General features: G+C 43.6%; 1 protein-coding gene across 1 annotated transcript in view; it reads right to left on the bottom strand.

The window, feature by feature from the left end:
• LOC138666617 (zinc finger protein 271-like) overlaps positions 1 to 16,050 on the bottom strand; it is a 240,808-nt gene extending 224,758 nt beyond the window's left edge. The window contains exon 1 of the mRNA XM_069754815.1: positions 16,014 to 16,050. Within this exon, the coding sequence (XP_069610916.1) occupies positions 16,014 to 16,040 (27 nt within the window). The 5' untranslated portion in view covers positions 16,041 to 16,050. The remainder of the gene's footprint in view (positions 1 to 16,013) is intronic.
• Positions 16,051 to 16,661: the final 611 nt, after the last annotated feature.

The following is a 16,661-nucleotide window of genomic DNA, read 5'->3' as shown; positions in this document are numbered from 1 at the left end:
CTTCCAATTACAGAGAGATGTAGTTTGTTCCACGCTGAAATTTTGGTACGTATTTTTTGTAGCAGAGGGCTTAGATTAAGTTCTTCAAACCTCGTCAGAGGAAGGGTGATTTGTATCCCCAAATATTTAAATTTCGAAACTACCTTCAATTTTGCTCACATTTCCACCTCCTCAGTACCCCTTTCTACCTCATCAATGGGCATAATGCTTCCTGGGCTGTCTAGCATGAACTGTGCACTTGAGATCTCCTGATCTCAGTGGTTCAATGATATTGAGGTCAGGAGACTGAGATGGCCACTCCAGAACCTTCACTTTGTTCTGCTGTAGCCAATGACAGGTCGACTTGGCCTTGTGTTTTGGATCATTGTGATGTTGGAACATCCAAGTATGTCCCATGAGCAGCTTCCGGGCTGATGATTGCAAATTTGCCTCCAGTATTTGCTGATAACATGCTGCATTCATCTTTCCTTCAACTTTGAACAAGTTTCCTGTGCCTTTGTAGCTCACACATCCCTAAAACTTCAGCGATCTCCTCCGTGTTTTACAGTAGGACATGGTATTCCCTTCATCATAGGCCTTCTTGACCTCTCTCCAAATGTAACGGTTATAGCTGTGGCCAAAAAGTTCAATTGTGGTCTCATCACTCCAAATGACCTTGTTCCAGAAATTTTGATGCTTGTCTCTGTGCTGTTTTGCGTGTTGTAGGCAAGACACTTTGTGGCATTTGCGCAGTAATGGCTTTCTTCTGGCGACTCGACTATGCAGCCCATTTTTCTTCAAGTGCCTCCTTATTGTGCATCTTGAAACAGCCACACTGCTAGTTTTCAGAGAGTCCAGTATTTCAGCTGATGTTATTTGTGGGTTTTTCTTTGCATCCTGAACAATTTTCCTTGCAGTTGTGGATGACATTTTTGTTGGTCTACCTGATCGTAGTTTTGTTTTTAGAGCCCCTGATTTTCCGTTTATTAATCATCATTTGAACGCTGCTGACTAGCATTACCAATTCCTTGGATATCTTTTTGTATTCCTTTCCTGTTTTATACAGTTCAACTAACTTTTCCAGTAGATCCCTTGAAAATTCTTTTGCTTTCCCCATGACTCACAATCCATAAACATCAGTGGCTGGATGAAAGATGCAAGAGTCTGTCTGGATCCCAGAAACTCAGCTTTTATGCACATACACTGATTACAAGCAAACAGGTCACAGGTGAGGATGTCACCTTTAGCAGCCATTCAAACCCATTTGTGTCAAATTATGTGCATGTTTTCAGGTCAAAATCACCAGGGTATGTGAACTTTTGATCAGGGTCATTTGGATGTTTTGGGTTGTCATTATGATTTAAAAAGAGAAAACACAGTAGTTTGACAATAAATGGCTTCACCTAGCCACTAACCATGAGTGGAGAAAAAGGTTTGGTGTTATCATTCATATTCTCTGGAAATAGGCAACGAAAGCAAAAATTCTGCTGGGGTATGTAAACTTTTGAACACAACTGTATAATAAAGGCATAAAGGTTAGCAGATGCACACTTATTTTACCTAATGTGGTCTTGTCATGGTACTTGTATCTTTTCTTATTGCATCAAAAGACGTTCCTCATAAATAGTTCAATCTCAAGCAGCAGCTTCCCCTTAAAGGGACACTGTCACCTGAATTTGGAGGGAACAATCTTCAGCCATGGAGGCGGGGTTTTTGATTCACCCTTGCCTTACCCGCTGGCTGCATGCTGGCTGCAATATTGGATTGAAGTTCATTCCCTGTCCTCCATAGTACACGCCTGCGCAAGGCAAGATTGCCTTGTGCAGGCATGTAATACGGAGGACAGAGAATGAACTTCAATCCAATATTGCAGCCAGCATGCAGCCAGCGGGTAAGGAAAGGGTGAATCAAAAACCCCGCCTCCATGGCTGAAGATTGTTCCCTCCAAATTCAGGTGACAGTGTCCCTTTAAGTATGCTGGTTGGATCTTCTTGATAAGAAACAAGAACAACAACAAACCAATATTTTGCAGTATAAGACACTTCCCAGCACGCAAAAGTACTTAAATAATTTGGATAGGAAATTCCCAAAAATGGTGTAATATGATCAATATGATTTTTTTAAATGATCTTTCCATGGAGACAAAATAAAAGTGCCCTAACACGCCTCATTATATGCAAAACACCTGCCAGCCTATACCACTTGAGGCCACATATTAAGATCTTAATCTTTAAGAAATACCGAAATGCAAGTGTAGATCTCAAAAGTAAGCAAATTATGGGTTATAACAATTTTGAGTTGCTATTGTAAATATTATCGGCTGCATCTCGGGTGAGTTCTTAATGAGTGAATTTGTGGGTAAAGAATGTCCAATATTGTAGATCTGAATTTGTCTTTTCTTCACATGTGAGTTTTTTTCGTGGGAAGTAAGATTTGATTTACGAGTAAAGTATTTTCCACATGCTGAACAAAAATATGGCTTCTCCCCTGTGTGAATTCTCAGATGTTTCACAAGAGAAGATTTAATGCTAAAACATTTCCCACATTCTGAACATGAAAATGGCTTCTCCCCTGTATGAATTCTATGATGTGCAATAAGACTGCTTTTCTGAATAAAACATTTCCCACATTCTGAACATGAAAATGGCTTCTCTCCTGTGTGACTTCTCTGATGTCTTACAAGATATGACTTCTGGTTAAAACATTTCCCACACTGAGAACATGGAAATGGCTTCTCCCCCGAGTGACTTCTTTGATGTCTTAAAAGATGTGATTTATTGATATAACATCTCCCACATTCTGAACATGAAAATGGCTTCAGTCCACCATGAATTCTGTGATGTCTAACAAGATCAGATTTCTGGTTAAACCTTTTTTCACATTCTGAACATGGATATGGCTTTTCCTCTGTGCGAGCTCTTTGATGTTTAACATTCCTTCTGTTAGTTTTACTTTGCTTAACAGTCTGTGATGAATCAGAAGGTACAACCTGTTTAAAAATATCAGATGATAGATTCTTGCTGTCCAGAGCTGGTGGTGTATCAGGGACAGTAGCATGTTCTTCATATGTATCTGGTGCAATACCATGACTATCTGCCTTGAAATCTGAAGAGTTAACATGTCCCGCTGACCTCCCGGTAAAGTCCTCTGAGAAGAACAAAATTGATTTCATTATTTTTGAATAATAAAACATAACTAGTTATTGACAGTCAGTTACAAAACTTTTCTCTAGTTTTCTACGTCTGTGATGACGACTACATGCACTTTAGTGTAGAAGAAGAAAAGAGCAGTATAGTCATGTGTAAATAAGCAATACTGTTGGAGCCAATGTAATAGAGTTCAACAAAATGTTTCTTGAGGCTTCATCCAGCAGCCAGTTTGGTAGTCCGTGGCAAACGGAGTAGAGCACCTCAAACTTCCTGCAACCTATGACATCATTATATTGCGACAAGACGCACAGATGATGCCATAGGGACCTACAAGTCAGAGGCCAATGGGTGTAAGCAGTTGTAATTGGAGATGCCACAGGTAGTAGGAGATTTGCAGTGCTCCAATCAAGGTTGCTATAGACGTGGCGTGCACTAGGTGTGCAGCTAAAGGGTCATGATACAAGAGATTAATCTATTCTCCTTCACACACAGACAATTTCCCCCAACGTTGGCTGTGGCCTATCTGTATTGTATAAGTTGGAAACCAACAGGTGGCACAACAAACATTACACATAGCAGGAGGTAAATGTGAAAATATCTGACATAAATAAAGAAAAAACTATGGAAGAAATAATAGGACTACAAAAAATGGGCTGTTTGAGGAAGCATGACTAGGAGAGGAAGATGGAATCAATGCAATTTTGCTTTAATCCACTACTCTGGGCATTACATTTTTCTTAACTTTTGAATTGTTTGATAAGCGATCTGATATTTTTGTATGGCTTGCGCCTGCAAATACATTTTGATAGCATCTACAGTATTGAAGGTCATGTTTTAGTGATCACTCACATATTGGTGGCAACTACAATAATACGCTTCTCCTAATTAAACTCCTGGCTAACAATCCTATCTACAGATATCAAATTATTTCTAAAAAGTCCGTACATTTTCTTTTCTGGCAGAAAGCTGGGAAATACTTTATCCTTTTTTTTTCCCTGTAAATTCACCTGTTGAAATGTCTTTAAAGGGAATGTGCCAGCAACAATACATTTTTCTAATTGTTGAAAAAAATGTATATATACACTAATGTTCTCATTTCAAAATGTTTTTTTACTTTTTAAAATAGTATAAAATATGAAAAATAATTTAAAATTTTGTTATTTTCCACTGTTAAACACTTGGAGGGCGTCTGCTGAAATTTGCCATGAAAACCTAATATAGTGCTAGCTCACATTAGGACTGCAGTAAAAGTGGGCGTGGTCTGATCACATGTGTGTGACATCACTTTTCCCCTCCCCTACTGGGCATGAACAAAAGAATAAGGGAGAATAAAGTTTCGGATCACAGTACGGAGTGGTACTGAGATGTGGACGGTCACTGAGGATGACTGGCAGGGCCGATTCTGTTAGTTGTATCACGCACTGGGATGAGATACACAGACTGTATCGCAAGCTGGAATTAGATACTGAGCTCAATGTAATATATAACACATGATGGGATTAGCTACAGTACATAACACGGAGAGATGTATCACACATGATGGCATTAGATATGAGGCTTTGTTGGTGCTATCATATATGATGGGATTAGATACACAGCACTAAGGGTTGTATCACTCATGATGGGATTACATAAGTGGCTCTGCTATTTTAGTGTAAAGCCTCCTTCAGATGTCTTTAAAGGAGAGACGTGTGAATGAGGCATTATAATGACATAGCAGAGCAGAGCTCAGTCAGTGTTCACAGCACAGCAGTCTGATAATTACACCGCGGTGCTCTGAAAACTGCGATGACAGCGCAGACCGGAAGTCTGGTATTGCACTAATTCCAGGCTACCGTGCTATTTTCACCATTGGAGGAAGTCACCTCCGCAGTCCTGGTCTCACCACTCAGAACAGCGCTGCCTTCTCCAGCTGTGAGAACAGCACGGTAGCCTGACATGAATATAATGTAATGCTGCCTATAACCGCGCTGATACATAGCACAGCCTGGATGTCTGCACCTCCTGTCACCACTCACACTGAGCACTGAGAGTAGTGATGGGGGGAAATTGTAGCTCAGAGCACCACTCCAGACCACAAAAAAATAATGCCTGGCTCTCCCTCACAGCTGTGACCTGGACAGCAGGGGAAGTGCCCAGGTCACAGCTGGAGAGATGGTCGGACCCCAAACGAAGACACCATTAATAATAATAATCTTTATTTTTATATAGCGCTAACATATTCCGCAGCGCTTTACAGTTTTGCACACATTATCATTACTGTGCCCGGAGGAAACCCACGCAAACACGGAGAGAACTCTTTGCAGATGTTGTCCTGGGTGGGATTAGAACCCAGGACTCCAGCGCTGCAAGGCTGCAGTGCTAACCACTGCGCCACCGTGCTGCCCTTGCCCTTGCACCATTGCCCAGGGGCTGCCATATTTGAGGCAAGTGTCGTGCTCAGACACTTACACTCCAGCAAATACAGATGGCAGTCCCCAGTGGCTGCAGAAAAAAAAAAATAGTGTGAAAACATGACTTTCATTTTGTATTAAAAATAACTGATATAATAATTGTTAACACTAAAATAAAAATTACTGCACTTTCGGTTTAACACAATCATTTGTCTGGATCAACCCTCTCATTAATTTCAGAATTTGATTTCTGGGACCAGAAAGAAAAATTACTACTCACCTGGACAGTTATCTGTGGGAATTTCCTCTTTACACCGCTCATCATTCCTCACATATGACTCTGAAGTATTAATATTGGTCAGATCTTCACCCTGAAACAAATATTGTAAAAGTCACAGACAGATGGAGAAGTCACATCTATGATCAGCTCTAATCCTGACATCTCCACCGTTCTTATTACACAAGTATAAAACATAAAATACTGGTGCATAAAACAAGACTGACCACAAGACCATCACAGCAGTCTACACATCATAGGGGAGATCTCATGACACCTTCTCTCCATCTACCTGATGATCCTGAGGAACATTGGGATCTTCTTGTTTACAGTCCTGTGGAAGAAGAGGACGGGGACATCTCTCCGGTGTTGTCCTCTTACTGGATAGAACTGGAGGAAACACATACAGGGACTGAATTCATTCTTTACATGCAGATAATTATAGGCCGTGTATATTTAGTCCTGTCTATTACCTGGTGATGTGAGGGGCTGTGGAATCTCCATCATGACGTCCTTGTACAGATCTTTGTGTCCTTCTAAATACTCCCACTCCTCCATGGAGAAATAGATAGCGACATCCTGACACCTTATAGGAACCTGACACATACAATGATACCGTCATCCCCCCCGATCCCTTCATAGCGTTACTGTGTAATTTCCCCGAATTCCCAGCAGTGTCACCTGTCCAGTCAGCAGCTCAATCATCTTGTAGGTGAGTTCTAGGATCTTCTGGTCATTGATGTCCTCATGTATCAGGGGGTGAGGTGGAGGCCCCATGATTGGGCTCAGAGGTCTTCCAAATCCCTCAGACACAGGGTCCTGACAGCGCTCACTAGAGGTCTTCTTCACTACGGTGTAATCCTGGTTATGGAGAGACACATTAATAAATCTCACTACAGACATTTCCAGAGTCCTCACCCCTCCAGTTCTGTCCATCTGTTATCCCCATAGATAAGAATGATGTAATGTGACTTCATCAGAATCTCTCACCTCTCCAGTAAGCCGGAAGAGGATCTCTAGGGTGAGGTGTAATATCCTGTCCGCCATCTTGTCCCTGTCCCTATCCATCCTTGACGGGTCAATCAGGAAAACGGTCTTATATGGAAGATCTCCACTGAGAGGATCAGATATTGTAGGGACCTGAATGAGAAGAGGGTCAGCCAATGTAAAATCATAAAGTTTTCATAAAATAAGTTGTATCAGTAGGAGATTACAATTTGAGGACTAGTAAACCTGTTGCCGTGTAGTCATCCATATTCATAGGGCTCTGTATAATCCCACCACTGATTGGCAGCTTTCTGCCTATGCAGTATGTACATAGAAAGCTGACAATCAGTGATGTGGGCAGGGTTACATAGAGCTCAGCGTTCAGAAAATTGGTAGGTCTACAATAGATAAAACAGAGATTTTATTTATAGAACTTTAATGCTCTGTACACAACAGGGCTTAAAATTCCCTTGTTTTGTTCCTTTCTGCAAAGATGTGAGCAGAGCCTTAAGCTAGGAGAAAGCTCCACTGCAAATTCTGTGATTCTTAGGCAGGATTCATACCATTTTTTTATATACAAGAAATACAGTTTTTCTCTCAGTGTACTGGACCCATTTTTGGTCTATGTCAAGTAATTGTTGTGGAATCTTTGTTTTTTCTTCCTATCAAGAAAAACATTCCTAGCTTCTGCTTCGAATTAAACAGTATAATGCGGAAATCATACAGATGATATCAGTGTTCATTCATTTTGTTTTTCTTAACAGTATCATTGATTTCCACTGGAGGGTTTTTATGTTTGAGAAAAAAATGATGTTTGAGAACGGATTTACCGGAAAAATCTTAGTTGCTCACAGATTATAGGATTTTCCAGAGCCCATCATGGAGAGAATCTGCCTATCCAGGACAGGAATCCCACTGAAATAAAAAGGCGGCACCGGGCCCCGCATCAGTTGGGTTAAAGAGCATGAGAGGACTTCCAAATAGTCATATGCACATACGGTGCCTTGCGAAAGTATTCGGCCCCCTGGAACTTATCAACCTTTTCCCACATATCATGCTTCAAACATAAAGATACCAAATGTAAATTTTTGGTGAAGAATCAACAACAAGTGGAACACAATTGTGAAGTTGTATGAAATTTATTGGTTATTTTAAATTTTTGTGGAAATTCAAAAACTGAAAAGTGGGGCGTGCAATATTATTTGGCCATTGTAACGTAATACTTTGTTGCGCCACCTTTTGCTGCGATTACAGCTGCAAGTCGCTTGGGGTATGTCTCTATCAGTTTTGTACACCGAGAGAATGAAATGCTTGCCCATTCTTCCTTGGAAAACAGCTCGAGCTCAGTGAGGTTTGATGGAGATCGTTTGTGAACAGCAGTTTTCAGCTCTTTCCACAGATTCTCGATTGGGTTGAGGTCTGGACTTTGACTTGGCCATTCTAACACCTGGATACGTTTATTTGTGAACCATTCCATTGTAGATTTTGCTTTATGTTTGGGATCATTGTCTTATTGGAAGATAATTCTCCGTCCCAGTCTCAGGTCTTTCGCAGACTACAACAGGTTTTCTTCAAGAATGGTCCTGTATTTGGCCCCATCCATCTTCCCATCAATTTTAACCATCTTCCCTGTCCCTGCTGAAGAAAAGCAGGCCCAAACCATGATGCTGCCACCACCATGTTTGACAGTGGGGATGGTGTGTTCAGGGTGATGAGCTGTGTTGCCTTTACGCCAAACATATCGTTTGGCATTGTTTCAAAAAGTTCGATTTTGGTTTCATCTGACCAGAGTACCTTCTTCCACATGTTTGGTGTGTCTCCCAGGTGGCTTGTTTGTCATGATCCCAATGGCAGGGGATCACAAAAGGACAAGCACACAAAAAACAGAACAAGCTCTAGGGTGATGGAAACTGAGCTGACCGCGATCCTGAACCTAATTCACAACACTAGCAGTAGCCGGGGAACGTGCCTACGATGATTCTAGACGTCTCGCGCCAGCCGAAGGACTAGCTTCCCCTATTAGAAGAAACAAAGACCTCTCTTGCCTCCAGAGAAACACCCCACAGAAATAGCAGCCCCCCACATGTAATGACGGTGAAATGAGAGGAAAGCACATACGTAGTAATGAAAACAGATTCAGCAAAATGAGGCCCGCTAAAACTAGATAGCAGAGGATACAAAAGTGAACTGCGCGGTCAGCGAAAAACCCTACAAAAAACCATCCTGAAATTACCTGAACTCATGTGCCAACTCATGGAACATGAGGAGTAATATCAGCCCACTAGAGCAACCAGCAAAAAGGAATCACATAACTGCAAGCTGGACTAAAACAAAAATAAAGCAAAACGTGGAACAGGAAAATCAAAAACTTAGCTTGTCCTGATGATTACAGAAGCGGAAAGCAGAGGTAACAAGACCCACTGATTACATTGATCGCCGGCGAGGAAATGACAAGAAAGCCAGGTTAAATAGGAAACTCCCATATCCTGATAGAACAGGTGGACACCAGAGACCGCAGAGAACACAAGTCACCCAGTACCATCTGTAACCACCAGAGGGAGCCCAAAAACAGAATCCACAACACTTGTTGCAAACTTTAAACAACCCTTTTTATGGATATCTTTGAGAAATGGCTTTCTTCTTGCCACTCTTCCATAAAGGACAGATTTGTGCAGTGTACAACTGATTGTTGTCCTATGGATAGACTGTCCCACCTCAGCTGTAGATCTCTGCAGTTCATCTAGAGTGATCATGGGCCTCTTGGCTGCATCTCTGATCAGTCTTCTCCTTGTTTGAGATGAAAGTTTAGAGGGATGGCTGGGTCTTGGTAGATTTGCAGTGGTATGATACTCCTTCCATTGCAATATGATCGCTTGCACAGTGCTCCTTGGGATGTTAACGTTTTGGAAATCATTTTGTATCCAAATCTGGCTTTAAACTTCTCCACAACAGTATCACGGACCTGCCTGTTGTGTTCCTTGGTCTTCATGATGCTCTCTGTGCTTCAAACAGAACCCTGAGACTATTACAGAGCAGGTGCATTTATACAGAGATTTGATTACACACAGGTGGATGATATTTATCATCATTAGGCATTTAGGACAACATTGGATCATTCAGAGATCCACAATGAACTTCTGGAGTGAGTTTGCTGCACTGAAAGTAAAGGGGCCGAATAATATTGCAAGCCCCATGTCACGGATCCCTACTCCGTGGAGTCACTTATTCGTCACGTGCCTGCTCTCACACGTGACTTGGGGTTGTGCCTGCAAGGGTTAATCTATCTCCCCACTCTCAGTCCAGCAATCAACCTCTGTCCTATGCTGTAATGGGAGCATAAATTACACACCGACCCAGGCCACACACCCGCTCATACACGCTGCCACCACTCATCGAATACACGGGCGATGAGTCCCAGAAATAACTAATAAAAGTATGTTTATCACTCATAAGGCTCGCACACCTCTAGGCTATGGATTCTTTAGAACATTCAAGGTTCAACTTATTAAAGTTTATACTTTAATAGCAAAAGGTTCAATGCTTACAATAAAAAGGTATACAAATATGATAATAAAAAGACATACAACTTATGCAAACAATGTCAAAATAAACAGGATAAACTTACAGAAAATCATCTAACTTGTAGTCTGCTTTCTGCTCCCTGAGGAAGGGGGGGGTGAATGTAGTTGTCGAACACATCAGCTTCTCAGGCTGCCCTCATCATGTGAACCCAATTCTCTGTCTGCAGCCTAAATTTATAACTTTAGTCTGAGGTCAGGTTTCTAGACCGGCCTCCCAAGTTAATATCATAATTGCGGTCTGTTTGATTGGGCACGGCCGCTCTACTAATGAAAATATATTATTTTCCTCTGGACACTTGTGAGATGGTTCCCAGGAATAGCTAAGGGTACCGTCACACTATACGATTTACCAATGATCACGACCAGCGATACGACCAGGCCGTGATCGTTGGTAAGTCGTAGTGTGGTCGCTGGAGAGCTGTCACACAGACAGCTCTCCAGCGACCAACGATGCCGAGGTCCCCGGGTAACCAGGGTAAACATCGGTTACTAAGCGCAGGACCGCGCTTAGTAACCCGATGTTTACCCTGGTTACCAGCGTAAAAAAAAACAAACAGTACATACTTACATTCCGGTGTCTGTCCCTTGCCGTCTGCTTCCCGCACTCACTGACTGCCGGCCGTAAAGTGAAAGCACAGCACAGCGGTGACGTCACGTGCGGGAAGCAGACGGCAAGGGACCTGACGGACACCGGAATGTAAGTATGTACTGTTTTTTTTTTTTTACATTTACGCTGGTAACCACGGTAAACATCGGGTTACTAAGCGTGGCCCTGCGCTTAGTAACCCGATGTTTACCCTGGTTACAAGCGAACGCATCGCTAGATCGGTGTCACACACACCGATCTAGCGATGACAGCGGGAGATCCAGCGACGAAAGAATGTTCCAAACGATCTGCTACGACGTACGATTCTCAGCAGGATCCCTGATCGCTGCTGCGTGTCAGACACAGCGATATCGTATGGATATCGCTGGAACGTCACGAATCGTACCGTCGTAGCGACAAAAGTGCCACTGTGTGACGGTACCTTAACCCTCAAGCAGCAATTAGCATCTCCCCTCCAAGCACTCAGAGGTGTCAAGTGTTCCTTTGTTCTTGGCCCTAGCTAGACCTCCTGGTGAGATCTGGAGACAGAGGTCTTAAGGTACCGTCACACTTAGCGACGCTGCAGCGATACCGACAACGATCCGGATCGCTGCAGCGTCGCTGTTTGGTCGCTGGAGAGCTGTCACACAGACAGCTCTCCAGCGACCAACGATGCCGGTAACCAGGGTAAACATCGGGTAACTAAGCGCAGGGCCGCGCTTAGTAACCCGATGTTTACCCTGGTTACCATCCTAAAAGTAAAAAAAAACAAACAGTACATACTTACCTACCGCTGTCTGTCCTCCAGCGCTGTGCTCTGCACTCCTCCTGTACTGGCTGTGAGCACAGCGGCCGGAAAGCAGAGCGGTGACGTCACCGCTCTGCTTTCCGGCTGACCGACGCTCACAGCCAGTACAGGAGGAGTGCAGAGCACAGCGCTGGAGGACAGACAGCGTTAGGTAAGTATGTAGCGGTTGTTTTTTTTACTTTTAGGATGGTAACCAGGGTAAACATCGGGTTACTAAGCGCGGCCCTGTGCTTAGTAACCCGATGTTTACCCTGGTTACCAGTGAAGACATCGCTGAATCGGTGTCACACACGCCGATTCAGCGATGTCTGCGGGGAGTCCAGCGACCAAATAAAGTTCTGGACTTTCTTCCCCGACCAGCGACATCACAGCAGGGGCCTGATCGCTGCTGCCTGTCACACTGGACGATATCGCTAGCGAGGACGCTGCAACGTCACGGATCGCTAGCGATATCGTCTAGTGTGACGGTACCTTTACTCTTCCCAAGGAAGTACCTATTAACACCTAGGTGCGCCTGGCCTTCAGGACAGATGCTAAATTATCACTAGTCACACATATCACCCTAGACAGATGTCCCTACATACAGATAGAGATATATATAATATATATACACACGTTTCCCCACACCCCACTTTTCAGTTTTTGAATTTCCACAAAAATTTAAAATAGTCAATAAATTTTGTTCAACTTCACAATTGTGATCCACTTGTTGCTGATTCTTCACCAAAAATTTACATTTGGTATCTTTATTGTTATTTGTTTGAAGCATGATATGTGGGAAAAGGTTCAAAAGTTCCAGAGAGCCGAATACTTTTGCAAGGCACCGTATAATCCATTGCAATGCACGAGCATTGTAACAGATTATAACTGCCAGTGCTGCACTGAAACCGTATATGCACATGGTCCAAGGGGCTTGCCCTAGCCTGGTGACCCGGATGTCGTCATGACTACATCGGATCACCATAGCACTGATAGGGCTCCTGATATGAAGTGGTGAGGGCACCGATCGGAGTACCGAATGGGCTCCCTCCCTCTGCACGCCTGCTAAATGCTGTGATTGCAGTATTTAGACAGTTAAAGTGTCGGGAATAGTGTGTGTGCCACTCATGCACTGAGTGTCGGATGTCAGCTGTCAGAATCAGCTGACACCCGGCAGCGATCACATGCGCACAGCCTTTGTGAGCGCAAAATCGCTTGGAGTACTGCCAAAGTTGGTAAGGGGTTTAAGAAGTTGACAACTCCTTGTCATCCCCCACACTTGGCCCCTATCAAATAAAAAGCTTATCCTCACCTCCCGTGCTGGGGCCCAATCAGCGGTGGCATCACTGTCCCTGCCTCCAGTCAGAAAGCAGCCGCAGCCCAGACTTCCTCTTCATGTTCGATTTGCCGAAGGCGGAGACAGTGATGCCAGCGCTACTTAGACACCGGTGTCACAACAACCACACTGCAACCCCAGGAACGCGAGTGCTGACACCGCAGGTATGGCGTCAGCACAGGAGGTGAGTATAGGCTATTTTATTTTATCGGGGGCAAAACATTTAGTTCAAGAAGAGGCTGTCCAAGTAGTGGACAACTCTTTTAAGTTGAGGGTGCAAATTTTTTCCGGCCCATTTTGGGGGTTTTGTGTGAAATTATGTCCATTTTTCCTGTTTTTCCCTATTTTTTGTGTGTTGTTCCGATACACACAAATGATATAAACATTTATAACAAAATGTGGAAATGCAATCATTTTCTGGGAGAAACACTTCATTTTCTGGAACAATTTAAAGGGTGTAAACACTTTCTGCTATGAATGTATAAGTATACTATCCTATAAAGTTAAACTGTGTACAGACATATACCTACCAGACAAAGGCTGGCCAGTGTGCACATCATTTGTTTAACTGTACAGAAAATTCAGCAGACATTCATCTTCTTTACAATGGGACCCTATGGTGGACGGATCCCGGGGCCCATTGTGACATTGTCCACTGTCGGGCACATAGCTCCTGAACATATGCGCTGGACAATGGCCAAAAAATGTAGTGTGTACATGGCCGTCCTCCAGTGCACTGCTCATCAAGACTGGCATAGAGCGTTATAGTCCTAACCCACTGGTTCCCACCCAGATAAACACAGACCCCATTAGTCTGTCCTTATCCTCCTCAGCTCTCAGATCCAACTCACATAGAGATCAATCTATAACACTAAGTAATATCCCAGGGCAGGGTGGATAAAAATCAATGTTTTTTTTTTAAATAAAAAAAAAAAAAAATCGGATTTTTTTTATTTAAATCGGATTTTTTTTATTTAAATCGGATTTTTTTCAATAAACTGCTTTTTGAGGAAAATATTTTACCATCCAAAGGTTCTTCCTTCGTGAGATAAAGCTGAGTTGTTTAACTCAGTAGAATAAAGGCTGTATATGTGTAACATTCACAATGCCATGCTCTTCCAGAGGTTTCTGTAGGATTAGTGGGCAGTTTCTCTCCTATATTATCACAGACGCTCGCTTTACTTACGCAGTTCTCAAAACTGAATTTGACTCCGCAGAGGTCCCAGCCTCTTCTTCAAGGCAAAAATGTTACAACATGAACAGAGTTGAGAAAAAGACCTTAATCCTATTGTTCTAGGATTAAGGAGGAGGAAGGGCAAGCAGACAAGAAAATGAAAGTGAAACTCTGAGCACAATACTGCAGCATAGCCACAGACAGACAAGTCTGGATCTGTTTGTGTGTACGATCTGAGGTTTATTACATTCTTTCCTTATAATGGCAGCAGGCCGTAAAAGAGACCCAGTTTGGGAATATTTTAATGAAGCTCCTTCGCCTATCGGTAAGGCAGGCATGCGTGCAAAATGCAAACGATGCAACAAAGAGATGCAAGGCCTGGTGGCGCGAATGAGGCAACATCATGAGAAGTGCGGTGATGAAGATGAGTCATCCTCCTCCTCACACTTAGATTCACATTCTTCTTGTGTTGTGCAGATCTATTCCACTCCAAACAATCAGAAACATATTGTCTAACTTCTTGGACTTGGCACTGAAGGGGTTGATTCTGTATTCATAGGTTTGTAGAACAATAGGATTAAGGTCTTTTTCTCAACTCTGTTCATGTTGTAACATTTTTTGCCGTGAAGAAGAGGCTGGGACCTCTGCGGAGTAACATTCAGTTAGGTAGAAACTTTGATTTAAATCACTGATTTAAATCAAGCCTTACTGACTAGTGATTTAAATCGTGATTTAAATCAGTTAGATTTAAATCAAATCCACCCTGTCCCAGGGTGGATGACATTATTCTCCACCACCTCACTATAGAATTATAAGGGCTTATTTCACACTTGGCCATTAGAAGCATCCAACTAGAATTCCCCAAAATAATAATATCAACTAATAATATTCCAGCTTTCATTTTACTGGAGTCGTTCAAGAAATGAGAGCTGAGCTCTAATTGGTTGTTGTCAGAAAAGTTCTTAATTCAGAGATTATGATAAATGAGGCTCCAACTTTTTCCCATTAATTTCCATCGTGGTATAAAACCCACAATCCTCCTACAATGTAACGAGTTCTTGTTTCCTCCATATTCTGCCCCACAGTCTCCTCCTCCAGGATCAGTGTCCTCAGTACAGGACCGACGCCACAGACATTTCATGGGAAATCCCTTTATTCTAAACTATTACACCCGAAATTAGGGAAATTACAGTTTCTCCATTTCTCCAGATTTCTATGGAGAGAAAAACCCGACATTTCCGTTCCCTGTGTTCACATTGCGTTAGTGGGTATCCGCTAACGGAATCCGTTACATAGCGCCACTAACGCAATATAACGGATCCGTTAGCGCACCCATTGACCGCAATGTATGTAACGCATCCTAACGCATGCTATTTTTGGCATGCGTTAGCGATGCTCCGTTATTTTGTGACAGACCTCGAACGCTGTCTGCAGCGTTTTTAAGTCCGTTCTCACTAGCGCAGATTGGGTATCTGCGCTAGTGCGATCGCTAAACACAATCCCTTTTTGGACATTGCGTTAACACAGTCCGTTAGCTTATGCGCTAAACGGATTGCACTAACGCAATGTGAACCTAGCCTAAATCTCCACCCCAGAGAGAAAGCGTCATCTGTCCCCAAACCAGAGCGCCCTCCCCTGTATACATGAGCACAGCCAGCGTTCTATTACTGTACATATACACATGGCAGAGCTGGGGGCACTATCTCCGGGAATGGAGGGGTTACTGCCCCCTGTGCCCAGTAATGGGGAATCTCCAGCACCTACCTCCACCTGCAGAGCCGCACACCACATATATGGCTGTTCTGTGCGCACAGGACCTGTGATGAGGTCACAGGAGGGGAGGAGTCAGGGGTCACATGATCAGGGGCCTCAGTGTATGCAGGACTCTGCTGTGCTGGTTGTCATGGTGCTGGATGAGGGGAAGTTTATGTGTGGGGTCATGGAGGGGTTTACAGGGTGGATGTAGCAGAGCTGTGTGTGTACGAGGTGTACGGAGCAGAGCCGTGTGTGTACGAGGTGTATGGAGCAGAGCCGTGCGTGTACGAGGTGTACGGAGCGGAGCTGTGTGTGTACGAGGTGTATGGAGCAGAGCCGTGTGTGTACGAGGTGTATGGAGCAGAGCCGTGTGTGTACAAGATGTACGGAGTGGAGGCGTGTGTGTACGGAGCGGAGCCATCTGTGTACAAGGTGTACGGAGCAGAGCTGTGTGTACGAGGTGTATGGAGCAGAGCCGTGTGTGTACGAGGTGTATGGAGCAGAGCCGTGTGTGTACAAGATGTACGGAGTGGAGCCGTGTGTGTACGGAGCGGAGCCATCTGTGTACAAGGTGTACGGAGCAGAGCTGTGTGTACGAGGTATATGGAGCAGAGCCGTGTGTGTACGAGGTGTATGGAGCAGAGCCGTGTGTGTACG

This window comes from Ranitomeya imitator, chromosome 2 (genome assembly GCF_032444005.1).
Source record: "Ranitomeya imitator isolate aRanImi1 chromosome 2, aRanImi1.pri, whole genome shotgun sequence".
In the NCBI taxonomy this organism is placed as follows: Eukaryota; Metazoa; Chordata; class Amphibia; order Anura; family Dendrobatidae; genus Ranitomeya; species Ranitomeya imitator.
This window is presented reverse-complemented; position numbering and strand designations above follow the sequence as displayed.